General features: G+C 41.0%; 5 protein-coding genes across 5 annotated transcripts; 4 read left to right on the forward strand and 1 right to left on the reverse strand.

Moving 5' to 3' along the window:
- Window positions 1-6,902: 6,902 nt before the first annotated feature.
- Window positions 6,903-7,184, forward strand: SS1G_12778 (hypothetical protein; the record flags this gene model as incomplete). The annotated part of the gene is made up of 2 exons (XM_001586152.1): window positions 6,903-6,963; window positions 7,018-7,184. 2 exons carry the CDS (start codon window positions 6,903-6,905, stop codon window positions 7,182-7,184), a joined length of 228 nt encoding a protein of 75 aa, XP_001586202.1.
- Window positions 7,185-7,817: 633 nt separating this feature from the next.
- Window positions 7,818-8,287, reverse strand: SS1G_12779 (hypothetical protein; the record flags this gene model as incomplete). Its single annotated transcript, XM_001586153.1, has 2 exons — window positions 7,818-8,175; window positions 8,235-8,287. 2 exons carry the CDS (start codon window positions 8,285-8,287, stop codon window positions 7,818-7,820), a joined length of 411 nt encoding a protein of 136 aa, XP_001586203.1.
- Window positions 8,288-8,557: 270 nt separating this feature from the next.
- Window positions 8,558-9,035, forward strand: SS1G_12780 (hypothetical protein; the record flags this gene model as incomplete). Its single annotated transcript, XM_001586154.1, has 2 exons — window positions 8,558-8,686; window positions 8,943-9,035. The coding sequence occupies 2 exons, from the start codon at window positions 8,558-8,560 to the stop codon at window positions 9,033-9,035; spliced, it is 222 nt and encodes a 73-aa protein (XP_001586204.1).
- Window positions 9,036-10,973: 1,938 nt separating this feature from the next.
- On the forward strand, window positions 10,974-13,177 carry SS1G_12781 (hypothetical protein; the record flags this gene model as incomplete). Its single annotated transcript, XM_001586155.1, has 9 exons — window positions 10,974-11,123; window positions 11,164-11,234; window positions 11,312-11,335; window positions 11,386-11,475; window positions 11,624-11,679; window positions 11,744-12,052; window positions 12,224-12,552; window positions 12,630-12,929; window positions 13,139-13,177. The coding sequence occupies 9 exons, from the start codon at window positions 10,974-10,976 to the stop codon at window positions 13,175-13,177; spliced, it is 1,368 nt and encodes a 455-aa protein (XP_001586205.1).
- A 1,379-nt stretch (window positions 13,178-14,556) lies between these two features.
- On the forward strand, window positions 14,557-16,275 carry SS1G_12782 (predicted protein; the record flags this gene model as incomplete). The annotated part of the gene is made up of 1 exon (XM_001586156.1): window positions 14,557-16,275. The coding sequence occupies one exon, from the start codon at window positions 14,557-14,559 to the stop codon at window positions 16,273-16,275; it is 1,719 nt and encodes a 572-aa protein (XP_001586206.1).
- Window positions 16,276-17,072: the final 797 nt, after the last annotated feature.

Here is a 17,072-nt window from a genome sequence, read left to right on the forward strand (position 1 = left end):
AGAGGCCTCTATATTGACTATATTACTACGTCTGTAGGCATATTAATCTCCTCTTGGTATCCTCGGAGGGGACCAATATGCCTGCTTATGGTTCGTCTAATCTAGCCTGTTTAGGTAACCGTATTACTAATCACGACACGTGATTAGTACCGGTAACTTCTATTCCTGATTGATTGATTGATTGATTAAATTAACGTCTACACTGAGTCTATGACTATCTAAGACGGCTAGGAGCTTTGTAGGCTTCTAACAATAGTAAATGGAGGGTGGCTGGCCTTATTCGACCGTAGCTAATACAGGTTGGGGAGATTGAAAGCCTCAATCTTCTAAAGTTTGAATGGGGGAAGTGAAAACTAATACTAGGGAACCAAGCCCGCCTTACAGATACTCTCGTATTCAAGTAAGAGGAATAACAAATGAAATGTAATGAAATTTGACATTGGGGTGATTGCTCAAATTGACCAAATTGACCAAGTTGACCAAGTTGACCAAATTGACCAAATTGACCAAATTGACCAAATTGACCAAGTTGACCAAATTGACCAAATTGACCAAAATGACCAAATTGACCAAATTGACCAAATTGACTAAATTGACCAGATTGGCCATAATTGATCAATTCAATCACAATCTTCCGGTCCACCCCCTTCTTCTCCGCCTTCTTCCTCTTCTTCTTCATGCATTCTATTGAGATGCCATGATCTGGTGGCTATTCTCGTCGCCTCGATAAATTCGAGGGTCTTGATGATTCCTGCTTTAGTGTGAAGCAGATATTTCATGGTAGGTCGGACTGTGGGGTTATCCTTATTGAGGGTTTTCCTTGCCATTTTATATAAAGGACAACTGAGCAGAAGATGATCAGGAGATTCCTTTCCCCCACATCTACAATTGTCATTAGAGGAGATACCGAATCGTTTCAAATAAGATTTGAAGTATCCGTGTCCAATTTTGAGTTGGAACAGAGCACAGATTGTGCTTCTTTTGATGTTTCCTGGAATTCTGATTTTTGAGCTGATCTTCCAGGGGTAGTTTCTTGAATATGTTGACGATGGTTGATGAAAGTTGTTAGTGTTAAGGATGGTTATCCAGTTCTCTGATTTCATTCTTTTTATATCCATTCCAATGGAGGCATAACTGGTTTCGTGAGATGAGGATGGTATTTTGGTCGCCTCTTTTGCAAGAGAATCAGCTAGCTCATTTCCTTGTACAGATGTATGTCCAGGGACCCAATTGAGAGAGATTTCGGCTCCTTTATTTTGAATAGCTTCCGCAGCTTTTATAGCTTTGATTTGACATGATTGACCAGGTAAATCGGAGGGGGTTTTCAACCGGAATAATCCTGCTTGATTATCTGAGTATATCTTGAACTTGTTTCCTGGTTGGGCTATTGAATTTGCGTATTCGATCGCTTTAGTAACTCCTAGGAGCTCCCCATTATAGACAAGCTGATTCACGCCTATATTGATAGTCTCTTGATGAGAAATTCGGCCATTTGGTAAGATAACCGCTATCCCGATTCCAATCCCCTATTCCCTCTAAAGTGGATGAGGCATCGGTGTATATTGTAATGGTATTTTTGCACCTATATTTGAAAGCCAGATTGTGAATCATCGCAGCTTCTTCTTTTCCTAATTTGCTGATATTGACTTTATATGGAACTTCTTTCTTCCAAGGAGGAAAGTAGAAATGATGGATTCCTTCCAAAGTGAGAGGATCGAAGTCTTTCTGAATTGAATTTTTGATCTTTTCGAGTTGAGTAGGTTTTAATTGCTTTCTTTGAGGGGTTGCAACTACATCTTGATTCTCCTTTTCTGTAGCCAGCTTTGTAGCTACTAAATTGACAGGATGAGAAGGCGAGATTTTCAATAATCTAAATGCGTATTGTTTGATTCCAGCATTTAGCCGTACTTCTGGAGGGCACAATGCGGCTTCTATTTCCATTGGTTTTATTGGTGAGGTTTTGAATACTCCTAGGATTTTTCGAAGGGCGAGGTTTTGCAAGGATTGAAGGATTTTCTTGAATTGGTTTTCTTGAATTGGTTTGCCCTTTCCACCATAAAATTGAACCGTAGTCAGCTATGCTGGTGACGCATGCCATATAGAGCTGTCTCATTGCCTTGGGACTAAGGCCTTTTTCAGAATTAGCAAGTCTAGCCATTCGGTAGAATGAGGTTTTAGCCTGGGTAGCTCGGATTGTGACATGTTGTTTGAAACTGAGGCCAGGGTCGAACCATATGCCTAGCCATCTGACTAGTGTTGAGGGTTGAATTATCTCCTCGTTCGGAAGCTTGATTGAGGCTGTCTTCGTATCTTTGGATGTAGAGAAGTGTATTAGCTCCGTCTTCGCTAGATCAAATTGAATAGCATTTTCTTTGCCCAGAGCATATATCTGTTTAGTTGCTCTTTCGAGGGAGATGATGTTCTTTTTCCAGGATGTTGAAAATGTTGTTAAAGCTATATCATCTATATATGAGAGATATTTGATCGAATTTGCTGAGAATAGATCTCGAATATAAATTAAGAAGAGGATTGGCGAAATAGGGCTACCTTGGGGGATCCCGGTATTGATCGGTTTGAAGGTTTCAATTTGGCCATCGAATGAGAGCTTGAGTAGCCTTTCCTTCAAAAAAGATGAGATCCAGGCGATTAGGCTGGTTGGGAGGTTTAGATTCTTGCAGATATCTAATAATTTGTTCATAGATACATGATCAAAGGCGCCTTTAACATCCAGGAAGAGAGTTGAGGTTTTCTTCTTGGATCTTGAATTTCTTTCGATTTCGGTAGTGAGTAAGATTGCTGTATCGATGGCTGATTTCTTTTGTCTTCCACCCATTTGAGAGTAATGAAGTAATTGCGTAGTCTCCGCTAAGTAGCTAAGCCTTTGAGCTAGAATTCTTTCACTTATTTTGCCAAGGCAATTTAGTAGGGCGATAACTCTATAAGCTTTTGGGGCCGAGTAGTCTGGTTTTGAAGGTTTCTTGAGTATCGCTCCAGTGGCTTGTTTCCAGCAAGAAGGATGGTAACCAAGGTTGATAAGATGACTGAAGAGGGTGAAGAATGCTTTTGGTATTGCTTTGTACGCTTGAATAATGATATCTTGAGTGATCCCATCGGGGCCAGGGGTCTTTCCTTTGATTTTTGCAGAGCACGCGTTTAGGAGTTCGCTCTCTGTGAGATCAGGCCATTCCCATTTCTTAGATTGTTTATAGCTTTCCCAATTGGGCGGTGGGGTGAATGGAGGAGGAGGAAATAGGGTCGATCTAAATGCAGAGCATTTTCCCTCGAAAGAATTTTCTAGTTTAGAGGGATTGGATCGAATATTCGGGATTCGTTCGGTTTGTATATCTTTTGTGTATGACATTGCCTTGAATATGGATTGGGTATCCTCTTTTTCAAGGAACTCATTCCAATGGTTTTTCTTTGCTGTTTTAATAGCTTGGAAGTAATGATTCCTGGCTGACTGGTAGATTTTCTTGAACATATCGTCTTCCGGGTAAATCTTGGCGTTCTCAAATGCATTAGAGAGTCGTTTTCGAAGGGCTTTCAGCTCTGGGGACCACCAGGGTTTAGCTCTTTTTGTGGACTTGATTCTCGGTATACTGGTTTCAGCCGAATAAGTGATTATTCGGGTGAATTCTTTTGCAGCTTCATCCAATACTTGTATGTATTGGCTCTTGTCGAGAAGGGAATCAAGAGAGTTGGATTCTGAGGTAGCGATATTAAGGTATTCACTCGAATTTAAGGTGGTTGATATCGATATTTTCGATTTGAGGGTATTCGCGAATTTTTCCCAATCCGCAAGTTTTGTATTGAATCTTGCTGGCTGAGCTATATTCGTTGTACGGGATAAAGTGCCCTTTACTTCAAAGAGAATGCTTAAGTGATCTGATCCAAGATCCGGGAGGACTTGCCAATCAGTGATATAGGGAGATACTGAATCTGTGGCTAAAGTAAGGTCTAAGACACTTGGATTTGTCATATTTGTTCGATAAAAGGTGCTCGTGCCTGGTTCGTTAAATAGAATGAGATTGTGATCCTCAAACCATTCGGCGAGTAGGTCGGCATTTGAGCTTTTGTTAGAGAAGGGGTCCCACCAAGGGTGATGGGAGTTGAAATCTCCTACGAGGATGGTGTGATGAGTAAGAGGGGTATTGTAAAGGCATCTTTCGATGGTGTGGCCTTTTTCTTTGGCTTGGTCCGCTTCATTGTAGATATTGATGAGTTGTATTGTATGTTTTCCTTGAGTGATATCAATGATTTGAATATCTGGATCATTAGGGGAGTTGGGAGCTAGGGCTACTAGCGGTTTGAATCCTTTTGAAATGTAGATCATAGTTCGGGGACGCAGGTTCGAAGGATTATTTGGGAGGAGTTGAGAGAAGCTAGAGTGGGCAATAGATCTGGTTGAGGAGAAGTCTTTCTCAGGATTCGAGAGGATCCAGGGTTCTTGAATGACTATGAGATCAATTTTGAGTTCTAAAGCAAGTTGGAGAGCACTTTCGGTTGCTTGAGGGCTCTTGTTTAGATTGATTTGAAGAATGCGAGTATTGTTGTACAGCATTAGTTGGATTTCTTGATGGTTGATAGATATACTTCGCATACTTTCGAGTTGGCTTTGTGTTCTCCTTTACAATTAACACATTTGACACTTAGATGTTGACATGGTTTGCCTTTTGCTTGGCAGATTATACAGAAATGACCGACTGTAGCATGATTATTACTGCAAAGTCCGCAAGCTGGAGGTTTTTTGCAGTATGATTCGTTATGGCCGAATCCCTGGCATCTGTTGCATTGGGATGAAGGAGTAGATGGATAGAATCTTTCTACTCTAACACTAATGCCTGCAATATATAGCCTTTTCTGGATAGCTATATCTGCTTCTTTTTGTATAGCAAATGCAATGACTATTGCTCCGTCTTGTTGTTTGGCTCTCTTGGAGGCATTAGTAAACCAGTAAGGAGTACCCATAATACTGAGCCCTGGATTGAAGGTATTGACTTCCTCTTTGATTAGGTCTATACCTTTCAGACCTGAGAATTCCTGAATTGGGATTTTGTGAATGATGACTTTATGCCAGGGTTTATCGATTTGTATTCTTTCGGCATCAAGGATTTTGTCCCAGATTTCCTTCTTTTCCATCAGGAATTGTGCATTGAAAGGGCTGTTAGTGGTTAGTATAAAATTGCCGCTCCTTGTAGTGGTGATGGCTGAGATGACTGGTCCATTGATTCCTGCTTTCTTGAAGGCTTCGTTGACTTTATTCCTTGTATTTAATGGTGTAAAAGAGGGTGGCTGATAAATAAGAGGTTTGATGAGGATTAGTCGTTTGCTTGGGGCTTCTTCCTTTTGTTCTGTAGTTTTCTGTTTTGTGGGTTTTGCCTTTGTAACTAGGTTCCATTCTCCTGAGGTTTTGGTGATAGTGGCATAGCTGGCTTTGGTTCCAGGGGCGTTTATTGTGGGGGGGATCATATGACTGGGAAGGTTTGAAAGATGGTTGGCTTGCTTTTCGATCCGTTTGGTGGCATTTTCTAGATGGGAGATTTGTGATATGATGATATTTGAGGCTTTTGTGAGTTTTCCTTTTTCAAGATATTCACGAAATATTTCGATTAAGTCTAGGACTTTCGATTGTTCTTCGGTATCCTCTTCCAGGGAGGCAGCTAGAATGAGTAGACTTCTAGCTTTTTGGATAGCTTCTTTTGGTGAGTTGATATGGGGTTCTGAGTGGCTGGGTTGTCGTCTTCGTTTTTTATTGAATTGGAACGTTGGGCGATTGATTGGTGATTTGAATGGATCATCAGAGCTCAAGGTATTGCGTTGTGTTTGAAAGTTGAAGGGTTGGGAGGGGGTAGGACTGGAAAGGATGAATGGCGGGCTATTGTCTCTTTCATGGGTTTGTTCAGTGTGGTTCACTTGGCATGGAGTGCCTAAGATCACTTCTGGGAATTTCGATTGGGTGGTCCCCGTCATTGAGTTCTCTTCCCTCGTAATGGAGGGATGAAGGGGGTGAAAATTTCACGCGTTTTAGCGTGGTTTCACGTGTTTTGGACGTCGACGACAGTATCACAACAACCACTGGTTCAATTTCTTTGGGGAAAATTGCGTTCGATTGATGCTGATTTGTTTAGTGCAAATGAGATATAAAAAGGGTGTATTTCGAAAAATAATTTTTCTTCAAAATTTGTTGAAAACTTCTATTCCTTTTAACATATAAAAAGATATAATTTTTGTAAGTATTTTTTTACGATTACACTTAGTGTATAGTTAGTAAATCTCAGAATTCTTAATACTTAATTAGTGTCTCTCACGCTCAAATTATAACAAACTGTGCCTCAATGCTACATTTCCAAGCCCACATTTCTCCTGTACTTAGAAGGCAGGTAAGCACCGATGAAACATAGAATACAATTGATCCATGGTTGCGATTTAAAACCTACATATGTACCAGCCCTAGGCATACTCCTCCTCAATATCTAACAAGACGAGCGTAACCACACCTCTAGACATTGTTCCGAAAGTGGTAATAGATGAACTGTCATATATTACCATCAAATTTGCCAACGCCAAATTGATGTATCGGAGGGGGATATTGTACGAACAAACTTCGTACAAATTACAAGCTAGCAGATTTCTATATGCAAGCTTTTTTTCTATGGGGATAATTTTCCACCGATGACCGTCGGGTCATGCAGGTTCTCAAAAAGTTGATCCCTAGGAGGAAGCCCAGCAGGTCAGCCACCTCCAAAAGATTTGTCGAACAGAGATTTCAAAGTTATAAATACTTCAGGTTTTTCTTCGCACCTACGCATTATCATCTTCTAGGTTTCAGATAGCTGGACTAGAACGAAAATTTTCATCAACCTTTACCACTCGATTCCAATCACAGAAGCTCACTTGCAAACATGAAGCTCAGCGCCATGTTCATATTGGTCGCTTCACTGAACGTAATTGCTGTACCACTGGGTTTGTTTTGCAATTGAATGTCTCCATGTTTTCCCATGATCTAATTACATATAGCCCACGATGACTCCATCCAAAGGCGTGCCAACTTCAAGCGAACTCTTACGGATGCGAGTGTCGATTTCGATGTTACTGAAAAGCGCACCAGCTCCAAACCACCTCTTATGGACGCAGGTATCGATTTCGCTGTTGCCGAGAAGCGTGCTAGTCCCGAAAATCTTTGATGGATATCATGATTGGCTTTTAGCCACAGGGAACTTGTTGTGGGTGGTCAGAAATATCATTGGCGGGGCTCACATTTTTCGGGAAGCGGGAAAATTGAGCTCTAAGGAACCAATTGTCGGATTATTTCTTCATTAGTGGTAAAGAGGCATGATTGTTCCACGCAAAATTTCTGCAGACATGGTTCCAATAATGCATGTGACGTCCCAAATAGTAACCAACCTTCCAATAGTAGACATTTTTAACCCCCCTCACATTGCTTGGAAATTGAGGCATGAATACCATCCCAGTCCGAAGGTCGTAAGCTTAGTATGGGCAAGACGTCCATAGTAGCACTGTGTAAAGCTATATCCTCAGCCAAAACTTGCACCTATAGTAGTGAGACTGGGTTGCTTTCAGCGATGATCAAGTAGGATATCAGCCTTGCTGTCAGAGACTCTGTTCTTTCAATTACGTGATAATGATAAAGCGACACTCCAATGTGTTAACACGGCAACTAATTGTTACATTTCGTAGACTCGTTCAGATACTAATTAAACTATAGCTAATCGTGCAAGAAATATGAAGGACCTAGAACTAAAATTCCGTTCACCCACAATACCATGAAGCGCAATAATGAAGGCAGAATATCCGCATCATTTATTGCTGTTTTCTTCTACAGCCACAGATTGTTGATTTTTGACCGAAAATTCTCGGCTATTCCAATTTTGGTTTTTCATCTTGATGTAACTTGATGCTCCTCCAGAGCTTTTCGGATTGCGGTCAGATCCATACATCCCGGCGGCAGTTCGTCTATTTATATCGTCGGCACGAAGGAAGCCTGACTCCAGGCTCACCAGGAAAGGCTTCAAGAATGGAATACAGGCGGTCACAATGCTCGTGCTCTGGACAACTATTTGGCAGACTACAGTCTGCCATACATTGTGAAGAAACTGGTTGTCGATAACTAGGCGTCTTATGTAAATGATGTGTACGATTGAGGCTGTAACGACACTAGAGAAGCAGTTAGCAATTACAATTAATTAGAAAAACAGTACTTCGACAACACGTACATCATCCGAAGCCAGAAGGCGCTCAAAATAGTCACTCGTTTTCCCCATGACATGTGAACAGGTAGAATTATCACTGTCGGCACTACAATGAGACTAAGGTCTGTCAGAATATTCATTACAGCGGTGTACATCTTCACTGCCGGCTACACTTAGTGTCAGTTCGAGATGAACATTTTTGCTTGAGTGCCCTGACTTACAATATCGATGCATGTCTGGCCAACAACGTTCCATCTCTGCGGAGATGGGCACTGGAAAGCCACGGCGAACGCTGAAGTAATTCCCCATGCCACCGTGATTGCGCTAGCGGCATATATCATGATCCGATGCCCAAGTACTGGTGTGATGGCACGAAGAGCCACCAACACAGAGTTTTTCACTACGAAGAGGGTGAGAACGCTCAAAATTTCGATGCTGTACAGGGCCTTGCTGGCTTAGCATTCGGCAAGATAGGAGTAAGATATTGTTCGTACCTTCAAAGCCAGATTTACCGTTTCGTCAGATAGCCCTATAGGAGAATTTCCTATAACCTGACCTGCTGGGCTAAGTAAAACCGAATGTTGGGCTACATACATGATCTGCATTTCCTGAAGTTAGAAAAGAACGCACGTGTAGCCTAGGCCTTACAAGTGCGGCGAATAGAAGTGCGTCAGAAGCCCCAAATTCTCTTGAAATGACAAATTTCGTAATAAACTGAGCAGCCACAGATAGAATCGAAAACGTGAGGAAAAGCCAGGCCAAAATTTGAATGACTGGCGCTATATGGCTATCATCAATTATGGGCCCGTTCCGCACAATGATTGATTTAGTAAGGCTGAGAGACCATGACGACATATTCAAACAAAACGGTTCACTAGACATTGACTGAACGAAAAAGTTATGAGGATATAAGGGCCCACTAATGGCTAATTGTAACTTAGGGTGCAATGACACTATGCGAGGTAATCACAAGTCAGTAGTTAGCTGTAAGGAGCCTGCATCTTTCAGAAAAAGTGGGAAGCGGTTGAGGAGGGGGTAGAAAGTATCGTGACTGGCTAGACCCGCCTCATATCTGCTGAAAATATCACATTCAATATCAATGCAGCCTCATGAAGATTTTACTTGCATATATCTGAGAATGCAAGAGAGTAACAAGGGTGCCCGGGGCTACTCGGTGTCGTTTTAAACGAATACCGGGCTGAACAAGCTAGGGTATATTATATGTGACGGAAACCCCTGCTTTCCTCCCACCCTTATTATATAAGAAACCTCAGGTACATTAACCATGTCCACACATGATACGATTACTCGGGATTAGTATACGATTTAGGTGGCCTGAGGATCAGATCCGGACAAGTACTAGATATCAATGGTTATCGGTAAAGTAAGATCATTGGAGGGATAAATATGACTTCTTTTTGCCTAGCCATTGCGGCTAGGCCATTCATTTGTGTATATATAGAGTAGCTATCCTCATCTACAGGTGCTCTTCACCTGTAGATTCTAAGTTAAATACAATTGCTGGTCTATAAACACCCTTTTGGTCACATTATATCAAAATTAATGCAAAGTTTTTAGTTTTATTTAAATTGATGTTAAAAGGAATGACCTCACACAGGGAATAGTGGGAAGCTGATAGGGCAGAACTGAGGTAATATTGGTCTAGTTGGTTAATCTCTCTTCTTGTTCTACAGAAGTGCGAAGCTCTCTTACAGAGAGCTTCTCAATCTAGTCCTAATAGGACTAGTGCCCTGTGCACGTGCTACGCAGGAACCATTCACTTTAACATTTATTAATATTTAAAATTAAATTAAAAAGATTATTTTAATTATAATGTTGATAATTTAATATGTTTATTATATTTTAAACTTAATATTTTGGAGTTCTTAAATAAAATAAACTATTATACTAATGTAAAAAACCTTAAGTAAATATAAATTTTAATGATGAATTCGGTTAATCTCCAATCTGACATTCACTTGAAAGGACACCGAATAGACTCTCACATTAATCAAATTGTTACACTACATCGGGCGAGCATCAATAAATCAAACAAAATAACGTTTGCACCCTGGCTAATTAATATCAGCTGCGGAAGATGCATATGCATCTGCATTCTTACCCTCTAAATCTCTCTACGCCGCTAATATGCTTTAGAGGGGCGCCGACTTTTGGAAGAAAGGCATGAATTTTCGGACCGACATTCGGGTATTCTTTCCTTCAAGCCAATTCAGGCCATGCTACTATTTTATTGTAATTTCTTGTCGATTATGGAGGAAGGAGGAACTTCAAACAGATATTGAAAGATTATAAGTGGGCCGCCCGGTAGATACAACCGATCCGTCCCCAATTAGCAAACGCTCGGACTACCAAGGAACTCACCAATCGGGATGCAATAAAACTTCCCCACATGCTGTGAATTTATTAGCTGGGGTAAAAGGTTACGGGTGCATCGAAATGATTCCTTAAAATCTTCAAATCTTCCACTCTCGTACCATTGCCGTACCATGTTTCAATACATCTTGAAAAGAACATGGGTTCTGTGCATCTAATCCAATTATTTGAGTAAGCAGAAATGATATATTTTTACAACACAACATGGGCTGCAGCTCTTATTCGCCGTGCCCAGACTGACCACCCAATCTTTGGTATTTTCGTTCCATTTTCTATCTCTCGCTCACAATTTATTTACACCCTCAATTGACTTCTCTTTTCTATTTCGTGAACAAGACAAGGGAGTAGCTACAAACGATTGCTCTAGACATGGAACTCCAAAACAGAAAGCATGCTACGGAAACTGCGTTGCCAACTTCTCATATCGGAGAGGTTGTCGAAGCAGGTCGCACCAGAGATGAAAAAGATCTTATTCGGCTTGGCAAAAAGCCTGTTCTAAAGGCAAGTTATACGCATATCGTGAGTCGCTCTAGCAACAGATGATACTAATGTTAAGCAGCGCAACTTTGGCTTCATGTCCATTCTGGGATTTTCGTGCACTGTCCTTATTACCTGGGAGGGAATGTTGATGTTCGTGTTCCCTAAAATTAATGCACTGACATCGTTTTGAGTCTCCAATATTGCTAGCAATAGCTAACACACCACAGAGTATCAACTCAGAGTCTTCTCAAGTAAGAAACACACTTCTTTCAACAATACACGCAATCGCTAACGAAAGTAGTGGTGGCCCTGCGGGAGTCATCTGGGGATACATCATCGTATGGATTGGCACCATCTCCACATTTGTTGTTTTGTCAGAATTGGCTTCGATGTGAGTAGAAACTTCCTTGATGTAAGATCACAATGTTCGATCGATATTGACGTCTCAATGACAGGGCACCGATAGCAGCAGGTCAATACCAGTAAGGCATCATTAACTTCTTACCAATACCTTACTATCCTCTAACGGCAGAATACAGTTGGGTCGCAATGTTAGCTCCGGACCGATCTAAAAGGTTCTTGAGCTACATTACTGGTATAGCTCTGTTTCACTCAGAGTGTCACCGCCAAAAGACAAGGAAGAAGCTAATCGCGATTAGGATGGATGACATTTGTCGGATGGCAAGCAGTTACTGCATCTGCAGCCTATCTTATAGGGACACTCTTTCAAAGTATCATATTGATGACAAAATCAGATTATATTCCGAAACCATGGCAATCGATGCTCTTTTTGTGGGCAATCTTAGCCTTTGCAGTTGTTATCAATACAGTAGCAAGCAAAACTCTTGCGCACTTTGAAGGCGTAATTTTGGTTTTGCACGTCCTAGGATTCTTTGCTGTCCTAATTCCGCTCGTTTATCTTTCACCCCACGGCAATACTTCCCTGTTTACAACGTTTGTCAATGGAGGTGCGTGGTCTTCGCAAGGACTATCGTTCATGATTGGATTGCCAGCCTCTGTGTTCTCCCTTATTGGCGCTGATTCGGCCGTTCATGTAAGACAATCACCCTCAGCCAGTTGTCTGTAATACAAATTCCCTAGCTGACCACGGAATAACCCGTGACTAATACAGATGTCAGAAGAAATTAAAAAAGCGTCAATCGTTGTACCGCGCGCCATGCTCAGTGGCCTCATCCTCAATGGTGTCCTAGGATTCGCGATGATGATCGCATACCTCTTTTGTCTAGGGGATCTTGATGATGTATTGAACGCCCAGGAAACTTTAGGATATCCGTTCCTCTATGTCTTCCAAACAGGAACTGGTTCAACCGCAGGAGCTGCAGTAATGGGTCTAATCGTTGTAGCTCTCGGTGTGTGCAGCACAGTTGGCGCTCTCGCCTCATCCTCTAGGATGCTGTGGTCTTTCGCTAGAGACAGAGGTGTTCCACTATGGAGGTATTGGGTAAAGGTAAGCGTCCATCCATCCTTTTAAACTCGCCAACAAATCTCGAGATGACGTATTTCGTACTAATATCTAGTCACTAGCTTGACCGCCGGACCTCAATCCCCATATACACCATCGCATTCACCACTATGGTTTCCATACTTCTTTCGCTTATTATCCTCGGCTCGGGCGTCGCCTTCAACAACATCGTTAATCTCAGTATTGCCGGCCTCTATTCTTCATATCTCGTCTGCTGCGGCATGCTTCTCTGGCGCCGATTACAATCCCGGAAAATCAAGGCATATGATCCACGTATCATAATATACGGCGCAGATGACCTACATTGGGGACCATGGCGTATCCCTGGCATTTTAGGCGTTGTTAATAATCTTTTTGCCTGTGTATATCTATTCGTGTTATGGTTCTGGGCTTTCTGGCCCCCACAGACGCCTGTCGGCCCGGCCACAATGAACTTTAGTAATCTGACATTTGGTGCGACGATTTTATTTGCAGTCTTCTGGTATATAGTAGATGGGCGGAAGTCATATCAAGGGCCAGTGATAGAGATTGAATTGTAGATAGATGGATGTATTAAGGTTAGATGGTTTAGATTTTGGTGATGTGTGTTGCATCACCATCCGAAATTTAACCGAAAACAGCCCCCAACCCAAACTCAGGTTAAATGTCTAGCTACCTATTTCATCCCTACCTAACTTTCGGACATCAACCTCAAACCGGCGAAACATGTCCGTCTTTGTTGCACATCTCAAAAACAAGATTATCTCTTTATCAGTCTAAATGCAAATCTATCCCTAAAACATGAGTATAAAAGCCCTATTAATATCCACCAACCAGCCTACGCCCTAAAACTCGGGCAGTAGGGCATGCATATTTCTAGATATGCAACAAAGAAACATCTTTTTATTTTGATTTGATTTGACTAATCTGATTATTGGGGTTTTCTTGGGAGATGGTCTTATGCCTTGGATGTATGGTTTGGGATTTAGATGTGAGGTTGAGGTTATGTTTTATAGTTATTGTAGTTGGAGTGTTTCTGTACGATTACAAACAGAGATGTATACTATGGAGATGGCAACACTACAACTCTACAACTGCATAGCCATGGACGGAGCACACGCAGTAAATCAACCTTAGTAAAGTTACCGAGTACTCCGTAACACAGCCAAATGCCTAAATAATGCCCTCTTCTTTCGATATGCAACAAAATCACAACATTTTATATAAATCACCTGTTCACAGCCATATCGCAAGTATTCATTGGTTATGTTTCATAATGCTGACATCAATTGGTTAGGTCTGGTGGTCCATCAGCCTTGGTGGGGGTGGGTCGAAAGTGCATGGCATGTGGCATGCGACTAGACAAATAACTTTTGATAAGGTTATCCGCTTACTCCGTATGTTGGATTTCGGATCTCATAGAGTCGCAGTAAATCTCAGCCACCAGATTACCAACTGTCTTTTTGCTGGAACACGAGTATTCACCCATCTAGGTACTATACATACATTCTAGTCTCTCAGTTCGTATACTTTTAATTGTATAATTGGTCAATCTATGTCTTAATTTTTGATTATGTTTGATGTGTTGGTAACTTTATCTTTCCCTGTCTTTCATTTTCTAGATCTTTTCTTACAAAATACTGCCTTGCTTAGATGCCAGATAGTTAGGTTAATCGTTGCAATGCAATGAGTGCTGAGCTGAGCTTTTTTTAACCTAAATTTAGTATACAAGTGTGGTGTTTTGGCTACAGTAAGAAAGAAGTCTTTAAGGTTGCTCATCCTCAGCTTGAGAGGATACGGATTATTTCCTCGTCTCATCTCATCTCATCTCTTCTAATTTCTATATCTGGTAGTGAATTTTTTTTCAAAAGCGATTTCGATTTTACTTCCTGTTCTGTCTTCCTTATTGTTCTGATTTGCAGTATCTATCGTATTGCAACTCATTCTTCTCAAATTTCACTACTCAATCCATCTACCAAATAAATAATAGATACAAACCAAACTTCCAAAATGGCCGACTTCAACTTCCCCGGAGTCGACCTCAGCGATTCTTTTCTTCCACCTTCTAGTTCCATATCCATCTATAGTCCTTTCAAAAACAATACTCCTGAGCTCGCCATGAAACCACTTCATGACTATGGCACATTCACATATCCACTCACTCCAGAAGATGAACTACCCCGTCCACTTTCTCTACCTTTACGCTCTCGAAATATCTGTCTAAATTCCACACCTTCTTTATCATTTTCTCGCTCTTCTAGTATCTCCTCTAAAACTTCTTCCTCATCTTGTACACCCGATATCTCATCGAATCGATTATCGAATACTAAATGGGAACCTCTTACTTCATTTCCTTACTTCACATCATTACCATTGGAAATTCAAAGAACTATTTGGAGACATACATTACCGGGACCGCAAATCATAGAAATATATCAATACGCACCATCCACATCTCAATCCTCATCATGTATCCCAAGTTCCAAACAACAAGAACAAGAACAAGAACCCCTCCCAATCCTAAAAACCCACACCTCCTCTTTCCCAATAGCCCTCCACATAAACCATCTCTCCCGCCGTCTCACCCTCACCCATCTATCTCCCCTCTCCTTCGCCCAACCCTACTACCTCCCCTCAAATCCCTACGTATATATAAACTACCACACCGACACCATCTACCTCACTTCCCGTACGCTCTACCCCGACCTCGGAAACCACATATTATATTCCAGAAACCTGCATAAAATCCTGTATCTCGCGTTAGATTTCGAAGTATGGAGTACACTACTCGGGGATAATCATTTCGTTAATGCTTTATTAGAAATGGAAGGATTGGTTCGTATTGATATTATATTTGAGAGGGATTTGAGCTCATTTTCCTCTCCTCATCATACTCACTCTAATGATATTTACAATAATGATAATGATACATCAACAATCACATCAAAACCGCTCTCGGAATCAATAAATCGCAAACCTAACCCTCACCCTCACCCCCAAAATCCACATCATCATCATCATCACCCTCAAACAAAATTCCTCTTCCTCGCCCCCACAAAACAAGAAACCAAAACCCTAGAAAACATTTTCGAGAAAGAATCTGAAAAAATATGGTTATGGGGTCACGTAAGCGGCTGGGAAGATATTAGGGGGAAATTAAGATTTAAATTCAAACAACAGGACAAAATTCCAAAACCCGATACTAGAAGCGCAATGCGATATCGCAATGGAAGATTGGGTTCTGATATGCTGTTTTTGGGGAAGAATGAAAATGAAAAGAATGGAAACGAAAACGAATTATTTTTTACAAGTCCATATCCATATCCATATCCATCTCGAGGATCAAGATCAGGATCAGGATCAGGACCAAAATCTAGAAATTCCGCATCTCGATCTCGACACGAATCACTAAACACCAAAATCGAAAAATCGAACACAACCTCATGGAGTAGAAAAACAGCAACTATGCAAGAAAATTTAGAAGAAGGGTTGGAAAATTTAATTCATAGGGTTGATGATGCGATGTTGGATTTTGAGGATGTGGGGAGAGAAGGAGGAGGAGGAGTAGGAGATCGAGACGCTTGTGGCTGGGATGTTGATGGAGATAGGGAAAAGGATGCGGATAGGGATGTGGATGTGTATGTGTATAGTGAGAGTGAGTATTCGCAGTGTTCGGGGGATTTGGATGATGAGTTTGATAATGATTGTGAGGTTGGGGGATGGATATGATGAATTCTGATGGATTTAATTTATAATCAATAAAGAAGATGATTATTATTGACATTTTAATAATTATATCTTACAATATAAAGCCAAACACAAAAACACATCAGAAATCAAATCTCAACCCAAAATTCAAAAGTCTTCATAAACTAAAATAAATCACCTATACCACCACTATACCATCCCATCCTAAGAATACTCATAAATCTTACTTCTTACTTGCAATAATCTCGTTTGTTCAGTTAGGGAATATGATATCTATACATTAAATTCATACACACACACACACATCCATCACTGACCCCAAAGCTACATATCTACAACTATCATCACCATTTTATTTAATCCATTCCCTATTTCCCGCCTCCACCTCAATCTCCACCATTCAATCTTCATCCCTATCCTCATTTCCTACCCCATCACTCTTCCTCCCTTCCCTTCCCTTCCCTCCCCTTCCCTTCCCTTTCCCATCCACTCCAAAAAAATCATCATATTAATCTCCCTTCTCCTCCCCCTACCACTAACCACTCACTAACCCCCATTTACCACCCTCATCTCAAAACCCAATCTACAAACCAAAAAAAAACTTAAAATACAACATCAAATATCCCATGTCATCCAATATACACAAATGTATACACACACCACACTGAAAAGGAAAAAAAAATCAAGAAAAAATGTGGAGAAATTTCCTATTTTTTCTCTTCCTTTCTGAATCCAAACTCCTACCTTTATACAAGTCCTCAAAAATGAAGAAAATCAACCGGATATCATATCTGCTTCAGCAGCTTTCTCCTCGTGTA

This window comes from Sclerotinia sclerotiorum, genomic scaffold, assembly GCF_000146945.2.
Source record: "Sclerotinia sclerotiorum 1980 UF-70 scaffold_22 genomic scaffold, whole genome shotgun sequence".
NCBI lineage: Eukaryota > Fungi > Ascomycota > Leotiomycetes > Helotiales > Sclerotiniaceae > Sclerotinia > Sclerotinia sclerotiorum.